Raw genomic sequence first — 13492 nt, forward strand, 5'->3', positions numbered from 1 at the left:
AAGACAGTAGTTCTGTCATTTACTTCTTTAGAAATGCCCTTCTTAACTATTTCAATTCAACGTGCAAGGAAAAGCATTTGTATTTCATTTTAAAAAGTAAATGATTTTTCCCACACATATTTCTGGAAGATGTACATAGATGTCAAAGTATGATAAAGGTTTTTAAAACTGACATTGGATATTACCTAACACAGGCAATTTACAGTTACTACATGTCAGTCTTATGCTTTCCAGCATTCAATGAATTTTTATTGTCAGTTTTATGTTTTCAGGCATTCGATGGATTTTTGTGTTGCGCACCTAATATGTTGAAGAGGAAAGCTAGATCCAAAGCATATGAACTGGTTTATATATTAGAGAAATACTGGCTTTTATGCTAAAACTATGAGAAGATTTTTACATATATAGGTTGAACCATATGAACATGCCAATATCTGATTCTAAACTTAAAAAACAGCAATTTCATATTCAAACTAACAGACTAGATAAAGTTGTTAACTATTAGTAATTAGCATACTACATTCTACAAGTAATTATATTTCAAATGTACAATATTTTACAATTATAAATAAAAATAAAGTACATTTTATATTTTCAAATTATACTTTTTTACTTTATAAAAAATAACTTTTTGTTTTAAAAGTCATAGTGTGATATTATAAATAATAAACTACACTATACACACAGCTTTCAGAAATAAATAAACCAATCATTATCTTTATTTTTCCATCACATATTTATGGCTTACTTCGCATGAATTAAATGTTGCCACATCCAGTAAAAATACAAAGATTAATCAGTTAGAATGCTACCCTATAAAACTTATAGTTTGAAGAGATACAGATATTATTATATGTAACAGAATGTTAAAAGTAGTCACAGAAAAATTCACAGGAAGATGGGATCAGTTTTAGTGGAAGGAATCCAGAAAAATTTTGTGAGCTTTTAATATAGGTTAAGACTGGAATATGTCAATTTTGGAAGATCTGAGAAAGGGAGGTCTAGATAGATGGTCCATACTTTCAAATGAGGAAAAAGAAAAGACTTGGAAGCATTTAAAAAAAGAAAAAAAAAAGTGATAGAGGCTAGAAAGAACCCCAGATATTAATAAATAGCTTAGTTTGTCATATGAATATATGAACAGGAAACATTTCTTCAGCATGTCTTATCAACTCCTCAGAGATTATTCTGAAAACCAGTGGTACTACTTAGCCATGAAATTTACATTCTAATGTTGAAAATAGATGATAAAGAAATTGATTGTTATTTCAGGTAGTGGTAATGCAGTGAAAGGGATAAGGAAAGACATGGGTTGCTATTTTACATAGGATAGTAATGAAGAGCTTGCTGAAGTGGCAGCATCTGAGTAGAGATTGTAATGAAGTGGGAGAGAAAGCCATGAAAGTACTTGGGAGAAGAGCTATCTAGGCAGAGACAGTAAATGCAAAGGCCCTGAGGTAAAAGTGTCCTTGGTATGTCCAAAAGATAGCAAAGAAGTCAATATGGCTAGAGGGTAATGAGAGAGAATGAAAGAGTTTTGGAAGATAAGATTGGAAGGTAGCCAGGGGTAAATCATGTATGAACTTGCAGAATCACAGTAAGGACTCTGGATTTTGTTCTAAAATAGCTAGAAAGCCACTGGAGGGTTTTGAACAAGCGTGTGAAAATATCTGACTTAACTTTTGAAAAGACAACTTTGGCTATAAAATGTTCAGGGGTAATAATTTTATCATACAGAATCCAATAACCAGAGTTCTGAAGAGGACTATCTACTGCCAAGCTGAGTTAATTATACCTATCACTAAATTTGCTCCCCATTATGAATTACCTATCATTGTGAAGGATACCACCATTCATCAGTCTGTTCACATAACCAATCTAAGAACCATCTTCAATTCTTCCTTCTTCCTCATATCCAGGCACCACACATTTATTCTACCAAAACTGCTTGACTCTCTCTTCTTTGCTTTCGTTGCTGTTACAAGAGGCATTAAGCATGTTTAACCTGGACTACCACAGAAGCCTCCTTAAACTTGCTGCCTGTAGACTTGACCCTCTCTAATTAATTCTTCAAGTCTGAGGAAGATGGATGTGAACTTTCTAAACTGTAAATCTGATCGTGTATTTTCTTTGCTAAAAGTCTTTCAGCAACTCCCTACACCTTCTAAGATAGAATCTCAACTGCTTAATTTTGTACAAAGTACATTATAATCTGGTTTGTCTTTCATTATGCTACACCTCTCACTATACTTCATGTGCTTAAAGCTCTTCTGGTGGGGAACAGAAAAAGTCCTGTTGGATTCATCTGAAGGACTTTTCCCAAATAAAAGGTGTCTTTCTGCAGATTCAGATGTTACCCCAGTAGGGCATGGCCTTTCATTGAAAATAACTGCTAGAGTTGATGACTGTTACCATTAGAAGTGCATCCTACCTACCCTCAGGTATGTCAGATAAGAAATTGCCATACGAAAGCACATCCTTAAGCAAGCCACTCTATCCCACAGTTCCTTACCCTGTATATACTGGGCTTACCCACATCACTATCCCTAGAAAGTAATTCCTTCTTAAACTCTAAATCATCCTTCAAGTCTTATACTAAGACTTTAATTATTTCTTCTGATAGTTAAGTGATTCTTCTCCACTGTGCTTCTAAGTAACTTGAACATACCACTATTATATATTGTAGTTATTTATACATGAGATCTGCTTTTTAGATAGTGTGTCTCTTGAAAGCAGGATATTATCTGTTGAGTACCTACTACGTATAAGACACTACTTTTATAATATTCATACTCCAGAGCCCAGCATAATAGTTATCAAACTGTTAACTACGTAATGACTAAATTAATATTCTATATAACTTCAATGTACAACTTTCCCTATTCTCATAAAGATATACTTTGACCCTATGAGAAGTTTAAAGATGAGAAATGAAACAGTTACCACCAAATCTCGACAAGAATAACTGGCAGGCCTACCTCAGAGACTATAGCAGCTTTAATATGCTCTGGACCTCCACTTGACCCCTTCTCAAATTAATGGATCTCCTAATTAAAAATAAAAGGCTACTGGAACTTATCTATTTGTTTTAGCAGGCTTACTAGTAGCCCTGTTTATTTTGGACTTGTGGTTATTGTAAGTTATCTATTTCCCTTTTAATACAACCATAAACCTGTTAAATTTGGGAAGTGGGGGTGTTGGTTACAGACCACTTTGAGAATACAGTGAAACCTATGGCCCTCTTATTCATCCATTTATCAATATACACACTCACTTTTCCTATAACTTCAAAGGATTCATGAACCTCTCAATCTAATCCAGCAACCGTAGGTTAAAAAACCTTACTCCAGAGGTGTTTTAATTTTAAAACACTCAGCATAATATGGTGCATTCACAGTTCCAAGAACACAGTATTTGCCTTAAAAAAAGAAAAAAAGCCCAAAATAACATCTGATAAAAATGAAAAAAAAAACAAAACCCAAACTAAAGGTCAATATTAAAAACAACAGAAAAACCAACTCTACCATCCCATAATAAATGTTCAAAGTTAGTGAAGTCCCATAATAAATGTTCAAAGTTAGTGAAGTAGTATACTATCAAGTATCGGATCATGTAAGTAATACATCAAGTAGGAATAAATACATTTCTCTAAAAATAATTTAGAAATTATTTTGAAATATGGCATACAACTGAACTAATTTTCATAAATAAGGTTAAAAAAATCTTATACATATACACATTTCTCTCTTTTCAGCATCTTCACAAATTTCATCTGAATGGGTACATAGGGTACTTGTCTCCAAGCAAAGATTCCTACTGTCCCCTCCACTCCCCCCAATTTCAAATTCTTCCTAAACTTAAAAAACAAAAAGAAATACCTAAAACTTTTATTCTGAAATTACTTAAGATCTATTAAAATATGGAAGAAACTGATTTGCAGAGGCAAAAATCTTTAAGATAAATGAGTTGAAAGTAGAATGGTGGATTTTATAATAAATCAACCTTTCTAAGACATTTTGCAAATTATAAAACTATAGAACCTTAGATTGGAAAGGACCTTCATGTTAATCCGGTTCAGTTGTTCCTATCATTTTCTCTTCCACATTATATCTCAGGAAAAGGACACATTCCTATTAGTAACAAGTGTTCCCCGTAACACTGGTTTTTAATTAGGAGTTACATGCCCATACCAGATTCCCTGAGAACCCAAAGATCTAGTCCAAACAATCATTAATGACAGAACGTCTTCTCTTTTCATTTGTCCTTTCTTAAAGATCTGTATGTAGTGATGGAAAACTCATTATAGCCAAAACTTTTTTAAATAAATTTTTTGTTTTAGAATAATTTTAGATTTACAGAAAGTTGTAGTTTTCTGTGGAGAGTAGAGAGTTCCTGTGTACCCTTTACTCAGACAATTTTACTTAAAAATTTTTTATTGATTGATTTTGGTAGAAATAATTTTAAAAATAATATTTTAGAAATCTTTTGTTTCCAATTTGTTGTATTGTCAATACACAGATTTGGAGGCTAAAATGATCTCAGAAATCCTAATACAGTGTTTAAACAGCAAAATCATGAAAAGCGGAAAAACGCAAAAAATGTGGTACTAAATAGGCGATGAAAAGGATACTTGTTTACAGTATAAGAGCTTAAACAAGAAGAGTATCATCTTGTTCAACATAAGCTGTGAACGTTCACATCAGATAACTCAAATTTTTTACCCCTCTGTGCATTGCCCACAAATGACTGTGAAAGTGCCACAAGTACTGATGTTGGGTTTCAAATAAATTTTATCAGGTAGGTTAATTCACACACGTGGAATCGGTGAATAACAAGGGTTGACTGTATACACACTTACATTTATTTACTGTACTTACCTTTGAAGATCCATTTGAATACATCTGTATCATGTTCTCTGCACCTTGCTTTACTTTAAGTTCTATATCCAATTGTTTTTGTAAGGCCATCAGTCTATTATTGCTGGTGGAACAACGAGGGTCACTACTGGGAGTATCTGGAGTCCTTGGGCAATCTGTAAGTTAAATAGTATATTAAAAATTATTTACTAGGACCAATTGCTGCTTAAAATTGGAAGTTAATATTTTCAAAGAATTACAAGGTTTGAGATGAGCTTGAAGTCACTTAAATGGAATCTCCTTATGCTTACAGAAAATACAAGAATTCAAGTCAAGAAAATATTCAAGTAGAGTTGTAGAACTATCTGCCAGGGATACTGTAGAAGTGACTACATTGAGTCTGAAGCTGAGTTAGATCATTGTCCAAAGTTTTTCTAACACAATTACTTTAAAATTAAATCAAATCAATTTGACTAGCGTATTTAAGAATTAAACTAAATTCCCTACTTATTACCTGATTGATTAGAGAACAAAGCATACTCAAAATTATACAAATTATACTAAAATAATTACCTATAAATAGGACTAAGGGTACTTCAAATATAATGCTAGCATTAATGAAAATAATCTAAGTGTATGCATAAAAGTCTTCACATTTTGCTTTCTACTATGATGGTAGGGGGTGTAGTCCACTGCTTTTCATAAAGCATACCATGGTGCTTCTATTTTGAGACAAAAACAAAAGCTTCAAAATAGAACACTATTCTCAGTAATTCATTAGTGTTGAAACACATCTAATAATTCTACCACATAACTAAATTTCTTCATATTGAAGTTATTTTGTGTTTTATCCACACCAGGTCTCTAGATTAAAAAAAATAATAAATAAATAAAGCTACAAGACTAGAGTAATAGACCTGGTTTAGTTATAAGTAGCTTGGTAATCACCAGAAAACTGCTTAAACTGCAAGTCATTTAACCTTTGTGCTTCAGGGTTCCCTTCTCTCTCTAATAAAAGATGGTGTGACTAACCAATTTTAATAAATATGTTTCATATTTGGTTTTATATTTCTTTAAAAAAAGTCACTAGTTCAAAAACATTTAAACATAATTTGTTAATTAACTTACAAAAATACAGATGCTATGTTAGATACTGATATAAAATAATATTATTTTATCATTTACATACTACTTTACAAGGTCTAAGTCCTGATCTAAGGGCTTTATTGACTCATTAATCCTCATAACAACCCTGAAACAAGTATTACACCTATATTACTGAAAAGAAAACTAGAGCACAGGGAAGTTAAGAAACTTGCCCAAAGTCATACAGGTAGTAAGTCAGTTCTGTTCCAAAGTCTAGCTTCATAACTGCTGTGCTATGCTGCCTCTTTGCCATTTAAAAGCCTTGTAAACAGCTATACTAAACACTGTGTGTATGTGTGTATACTTACATATATAACAGTATAATTATACACGCACACAAATGTGTATGTATGCATATTAATCCTTAAAATAACATTTTGAGACATATTATCCACACTTTACATATCAGGAAGTTACAGTTATTAACTAGGATTCAAATTCAAGAAAGGTTTCTATTGCTACTGAATTCCCAAATTACAAATGAGCTGCTCCAAAAGTTGATTTTTATAAGTTGACATATGCTTAAAGAAAACTACTATAAAAGGTAGACAAGCTTTCAGATCAGGCACACAAAAGAACTACTTAACATATTGCTATGGTCGGAATGTTTGTGTACCCCCAAAATTCATACATTGAAGCTCTTACGTGAGGATACTTGGAGGTGAGGCCTTTGGGAGGTAATTAGGTCATAAGGGCAGTCTCCCTGTTATGTAAGGATATGGTGAGAAGACACTGTCTACACACCAGGAAGAGGGCCATCACCATAACTCTGACCATGTTGGCACCTTAATCTCAGAGTTCTCAGCCTCCAGAACTATGAGAAATAAATTTCTGTTGTTTAAGCCATCTAGTCTATGGTATTTTGTTAAAGCAGCCTAAGCTAAGACATAAATAAATACACACACACTCTCTCTCTCTCTTTCTCTCTACTGGCTGTGCCTAAGTCTGAATCTAGTTTTGGCACTGAGATTTAGTACAAACCATGTGATATGGGATAAATTACTTAACAGCTCTGTGCCTCATTTTCCTCATCTGTTAAATAGTGAAAATAACATCTACCTCACAGGATTATTGTGACTAAATGATTTATGTATAAAGAGGTTAGAAAAGGCCATGGTGCATAGTAAATATCCAGTAAACAGTAACTAGTACTAGTCAGTGTACAAGTGTCAAGTATATCTCTGTTGAGTCCATAAATGAAGTGCACATTTATAGCAATGACTGAAAAGTGCATTCAGATCTGTGAACAGATAGGTTTTCTCCCCCACTTCCTGCTTTTTTTTTTTTAACATAAATGATACAAGACTCTTGGAAGAAACTGAAATTATACAAAATTTGGTATATAAAGTTAATTTATAGCAAGCACATTTTTAAAAAGAACTGGAATGCATTCAGAGTAGAAGGACCTCAGCTGAGAAAAGTATGGAAATTTGTTGTCTGTAAAATACTTGATGGTGTTTAGCCTAGGGTAAGAGAAATGATTCTTGCCTAAACATTTAAACAACTGTCTCTAAAAGAAGCTGTCCTCTTACTATCTCCTCACAGGGCAGAGAATTAGAACCAAAGGGTAAATGTAGTGAGTGCAAAAATTTCATCCCAGGATAAAGAGAAATTCCTTATAAAGTTAAATGGTTTACCTTAAAAAATGTAATAAAATCCTTGTCTCTGGAAGCATTTATATAGAAGCTAGATTACAAACCATTAAAGATACTATTTAAGAAATTCTTGCACATTAAAGAAGGTTGTCCAAGACACTGAAATACCCACTGATTCTATCGGTCTGTGAATTCGTAATAATATTATAATATCTAACACTGTTTTCATGGAAAAGTATACTTTCAGTTTTAATAAGAATTTTAAGAACATAAGAAATAACACAACGGTTAAGAGTCTGGGCTCTTGAGGTCAGAATGTCTGGGTTAAAATCCTGTGATTGTTATTCGTGTGATCTTGATCAGATACTTACTTAATACGTGTTACAGTTATCTAACCACAAATTTGGGGTTACTGTGAAGATAAATCCTGTACAGTGCTTAGGCTAAAGTGTAGGGCTCAATAAAATTACATGTCAGGGCTCAGTTAAGCAGCTATTTCTGCCATCTAATCTTCAAAGGAACTAACAATGGTTTGTAGTATAACCTTATTTTAGAAATAAGAAATCAAACTCGGAGAGGTTAAGTAATTTACAACGGTCACAAAAGTATATGCCAAGCCAGAAATTTAACTTTAGAAATGTCTTGTTTTATAAAGACCACTTTTTACTCATTTAGAGATTAGAGAAACACTTTGCTGTCTTCCTTAGATTTCACCTGTTTTCCCTTTCAAACTATTTTTCTTCCTTCCATTTTTTTTTAATTTTTAAAAATTTTAATACAATTTTTAAAGGTTACTTTCCATTTACAGTTATTACAAAATATTGGCTATTACTGTTGTTGTACAATACATCCTTGAGTCTAACACCAACAGTTTGTACCTTCCACTCCCCCACACCTATATTGTCTCTCCCACCTTCCCTCTCCTCACTGGTAACCACTAGTTTATTCTCTGTATCAGTGAGTCTGCTTCTTTTATGTTATATTCACTTGTCATATTTTTTAGATTCCACATATAAGCAATACCATACAGTATTTATCTTTCTGTCTGACTTACTTCACTTAGCATAATGCCCTCCAAATCCATCCATGTTGCTGCAAGTGGCAAAATTCTGTTGGCCATTTTCATGACTAAGTAGTATTCCATCATATGTGTGTGTGTATATATATATATATATCACAGCTTCTTTATCCATTTATCTGTGGATAGACACTTAGGTTGTAGCCATACTTTGGAACAATGCTGCTATGAACACTGGGGTGCATTCATCTTTTTGGTGTTTTTGTTTTTTTCAGATATATACCCAGGAGTGGAATTACTGGGTCATATGTATTTCTATTTTTAGTTTTTTGAGAAACCTCCACACAGTTTGCACCAATTTACATTCCCACCAACAGTGTATAAGGCTTCCCTTTTCTCTACCTCCTCGCCAACATTTGTTTTTTGTAACTTTTTGATGATAGCCATTCTGACAGCTGTAAGGTGATACCTCTTTGTGGTTTTGGTTTGCATTTCCCTGATGATTAGCAATGTTGAGCATCTTTTCATATGCCTGTTGGCCATCTGTATTTTCTCTTTGGTAAAATGTCTATTCAGTTCTTCTGCCCATTATTTATTTATTTATTTATTTTTAATGTTGAGTTGCATGAGCTGTTTACATATGTTGGGTATGAATCCTTCATTGGGTCATATGATTCGCAAATATTTTCTCCCATTCAGTAGGTTGTCTTTTCGTTTTGTCAATGGTTTCCTTTGCTGTGCAAAAGCTTTTTAGTTAGGCTCCATTTGTTTAATTTTGCTTTTATTTCCTTTATTTTAGGAGAAGGATCCAAAAAATAACTGCTGTGATTTATGTCAGAGTGTTCTGCCTATGTTTTCTTGTAGGAGTTTTAAGGTTTTTGGACTTACATTTAGGCCTTTAATCCATTTGGAGTTTATTTTTGTATATGGTGTTAGAGAACATCCTAATTTCATTCTTTTGCATGTAGCTGTCCAGTTTTCCCAGCACCACTTATTGAAGAGACTATCTTTTCCCCATTGTATATTCTTGCCTCCTTTGTCATAGATTAATTGACCGTAAGTTCGTGGGTTTATTTCTGGGCTTTCTATCCTGTTCCCTTGATCTATTGTCTGTTTTTGTGCCAGTACCATACTGTTTTGATTACTGTAGCTTTGTAGTATAGTCTGAAGTCAGGGCGCTTGATTCCTCCAGCTCTGTTGTTCTTTGTCAAGATTGTTTTGGCTATTCGGGGTCTTTTGTGTTTCCATAATAAATTCTAAAATTATTTGTTCTAGTTCTGTGAAAAATGCTATTGGTATTTTGATAGGGATTGTACTGAATCTGTAGATTGCCTTGGCTAACATGGTCATTTTAACAATACTGATTCTTCCAATCCAAGAACACCGTGTATCTTTCTGTTTGTATCATCTTCAATTTCATTCAACAGTCTTTAGTTTTTGGAGTACAGTTCTTTTGCCTCCCTTAGGTTTATTTGTAGATATTTAGTTCTTTTTGATGCAATAGTAAACAGATTGTTTCCTTAATTCTCTTTCTGACAGTTCATTGTGAATGTATAGAAATGCAACAGATCTCTCTGTATGTTAATTTTGTATCCTGCAACTTTACCGAATTCATTGATGAGCTCTAGTAGTTTTCTGGTGGCATCTTTAGGATTTTCTATGTATAGCACCATGTCAGCTGCACAAAGTGAGTTTTACTTCTTCCTTTCCAATTTGGATTCCTTTTTCTTTTTTTCTCTGATTGCTATGGCTAGAACTTCCTAAAAACTATGTTGAATAAAAGTGGTAAGAATGGGCATTCCTGCCTTGTTCCTGATCTTGGAGGAAATGCTTTCAGCTTATCACTGTTGAGCATGATGTTAGCTGTGGGACTGTCATATATGGCCTTTATTATGTTTAAGTATGGTCCCTCTATCCTCATTTTCTGGAGAGTTTTTTTATCATAATAGATGTTGAATTTTATCAAAAGCTTTTTCTGCATCTATTGAGATGATCATATAGTTTGTTTTTCCTTTTTTTTTTTTTTTTTTGGCAGTACGCAGGCCTCTCACCGCTGCGGATCACAGGCTCCAGACGTGCAGGCCCAGCGGCCACGGCCCACAGGCCCAGCTGCTCCGTGGCACGCGGGACCCTCCCAGACCGGGTCATGAACCCGGGCCCCCTGCATCGGCAGGCGGACCCCCAACCACTGCGCCACCAGGGAAGCCCCTGATCATATGGTTTTTATTCTCCAATTTGTTAATACTGTGTATCACACTGACTGATCTGTGGATATTGAAAAATCCTTGCATACCTGGGATAAATCCCACTTGATCATGGTGTATGATTCTTTTAATGTACTGTTAGATTTGGTTTGCTAGTATTTTGTTGAGAATTTTGGCATCTATGTTCATCAGTGATATTGGCCTGTAATTTTCTTTTTTCGTGATATCTTTGTCTTTGGAGGACATCCTAGGAAATTATAATTCTACAAAAATAACTCAAGAGATAACAATTACCTATAAAAATCAAGGTGCTACGAGGCACCTCAAATAAATTATAGAGTCAGAAGATATTTGCAATCTTTAAGTACCTAAAACGGTGGGTTGACTAACTTAATACTCCATGTGCAATCTCCTTCTCTCTTGCTTAAATTAAGAGCAGGTTAAGGGGACAAAGAAAACGAAAAAACAAGATTTCTCAGACTTACTTGCATTTGGGGGATAGGGAGAAGGCAGTGAATGCATGGTGCATGTGACACAATCCCGGGACAGATATAAGTAGACATTTGTACCTTTGTTTTTCTGAGAATGTTTTTGCTTTTCTGAACAAAAGAGACTTATTAGGCTCTCATCATCTTGATGAAGTAAAGCTTGGATTTTAATAAGAGCCCAAGAAAAGGCCCAAGGACTCTTACAAAGTAGGCAGTCAGATCAGGAAAAACATGATTAAAGACAGGAACCTAAAAAGTTGTCATCCATAACAGGTGAATTATTTGTTGACTTGCTTTTGGCTTGGGGTGACTGGCGGGGAGGGGAAATGGATATTCTTTAAAAAAAAATTCTTACTGCTCTCATACAGGTTTGAGGCAGGAAATCATACTATCTATGTGCCCCCCCCAAAATTAATCATAAATTTTATTTTAATTGGCCTCAGGTTGATAATGCTTTCAGGCATCTTACAGAAACAAATGCAAATCCTCTTTGAAAGAAAGCACTTTAAATCCAGACCTAAAATAATTCCCACAGATAAAGTTCCAATGAAAATGTGCCCACAACTAGAAATCACAAAGTTCCGGCAGAAAAAAAAAATTCATCGTGAGTTAAAAAAAAACTACAGGAGTAGCACAGTAAAGATTTCATTTGTTGTCATTACCTCACACAAAATGTGAAAAAGTACATTTTATAGGTAAAATTAAATAGAAAGGTATCAAAAGAATGACTAAAACAAGAGACTATCAAAAATTACCAAGATTAACAAAACGGAACTTGTAGTAGCAAGTGTATATATAATACATATACAAAACAGAAATTAGAAATACAATATACTTGGTCAAGAGCAAACTGGACACATGGAAAGAATTAGAGAAATGGAGATAGACTTGAAGAAATTATCATGCATCTAACTGGAGTTCCAAAATGAAAGAGAAGAGGGAATACAAGACATGCAACATTCAACGAGATAGGCGCTAAGCACTTCCCACAATCAATGAAATACACAAATCTCAGATCCAGGAAGCCCAACATAACCCAAGCAGATCAAATGAAAAGAAATCTATACCATTCAGCAGAACAATGCAGAAAAAGAGTTTCTTAAAAACAGCTAGGGAGAAAAGGCAGAATATCTGCATAGTTTAACCATTAGATCAGTAACTGCCCCCTCAAAAACAACAGGGGAAATCCAGAAGACATAAAATAATAGTTTCCAGGTACTGAGAGAAAATAAATGTCAACCTAGAATGATATACCCGGGGAAATATCTTTCTAAAGTCTACACCTTTAGGAAGAAAAAGAAACAAGATGAAGGAAGGCCTGAGAAACATGAAGAAATGTTGAACAAAGAAAATGATAAACACGTGGGTAATTATAAACCAACAATGACTATATAAAACAATATTAATGTAACTTGTGGAACTGAAGATAAAATGATAGAACTAGAATATGAACAATGACAGCACTTAGGTCAACTGGAGTTAGGTAGATTGAAATTAAAGTATTCTAAGTTTGTTATATGGTATGTAAAGAAGGTATACCATTCAGTCTAGTTGACAAACAGAAACCACACTAGATATTTTGAACAAAGGGAATTTAACACAGGGAACTGGTTACATCATACATATTCAGGTATTGTGCAAAGGACTTGAGAAAAAAATTCCTTTTCTCAAAGGGCTTAGAGTCAGGTACAACCTCTATGTACCTATATAAATGGGTATGTGTGTCTATTCGTGCAACAGTGTATGTGTGTATATATGAACATTTTCAAATATACTGAAAAGATGAAAGAATGGTATAGTGAGCACCCATAAACCCACCACCTAGATTTGCCAATCTACACACACACACACACACACACACACACACGTGTAGAAAGGTAAAGAAAGAGAGCAAACATAAATGGTACGAAGAAAGATGGGAAAATTAGATTTGGGAGGAACAATTTCAATCAGAAATTGAAGTTATTAGCAGAGGCCAGATTATATGAAAGGCATCTCTGTAATGCTATAAATTTGTACTGTATTCTGTAGGGAATGGAGAGCCACTGAAAGGTTTAAAGCAAGAAAGTAACAGAATCAATTCTGAATACTAAGTAAAAAAAATTGGTAGTAGTGTTTAGGTTGGATTAGAGAAATACTTAACTTGCAGGCTTTAGCAGTAAGGATGGAGAAGAGATACAGATTT

General features: G+C 34.0%; 1 protein-coding gene across 5 annotated transcripts in view; it reads right to left on the bottom strand.

The window, feature by feature from the left end:
• The window catches only part of PKN2 (protein kinase N2), a 169441-nt gene that overhangs the window by 108460 nt on the left and 47489 nt on the right, over positions 1-13492 (bottom strand). For all 5 annotated transcript variants that reach the window (XM_089919913.1, XM_089919907.1, XM_089919912.1 and 2 more), the window contains one exon: positions 4878-5032. In XM_089919913.1, coding sequence (XP_089776039.1) covers positions 4878-4967 — 90 coding nt within the window. In that variant the 5' untranslated portion in view covers positions 4968-5032. The remainder of the gene's footprint in view (positions 1-4877; positions 5033-13492) is intronic.

The sequence above is a fragment of the Delphinapterus leucas genome, chromosome 1, assembly GCF_059928025.1.
Source record: "Delphinapterus leucas isolate spDelLeu-1000000601 "Yukka" chromosome 1, BTC_Dleu_Yukka2, whole genome shotgun sequence".
Lineage (NCBI taxonomy): Eukaryota > Metazoa > Chordata > Mammalia > Artiodactyla > Monodontidae > Delphinapterus > Delphinapterus leucas.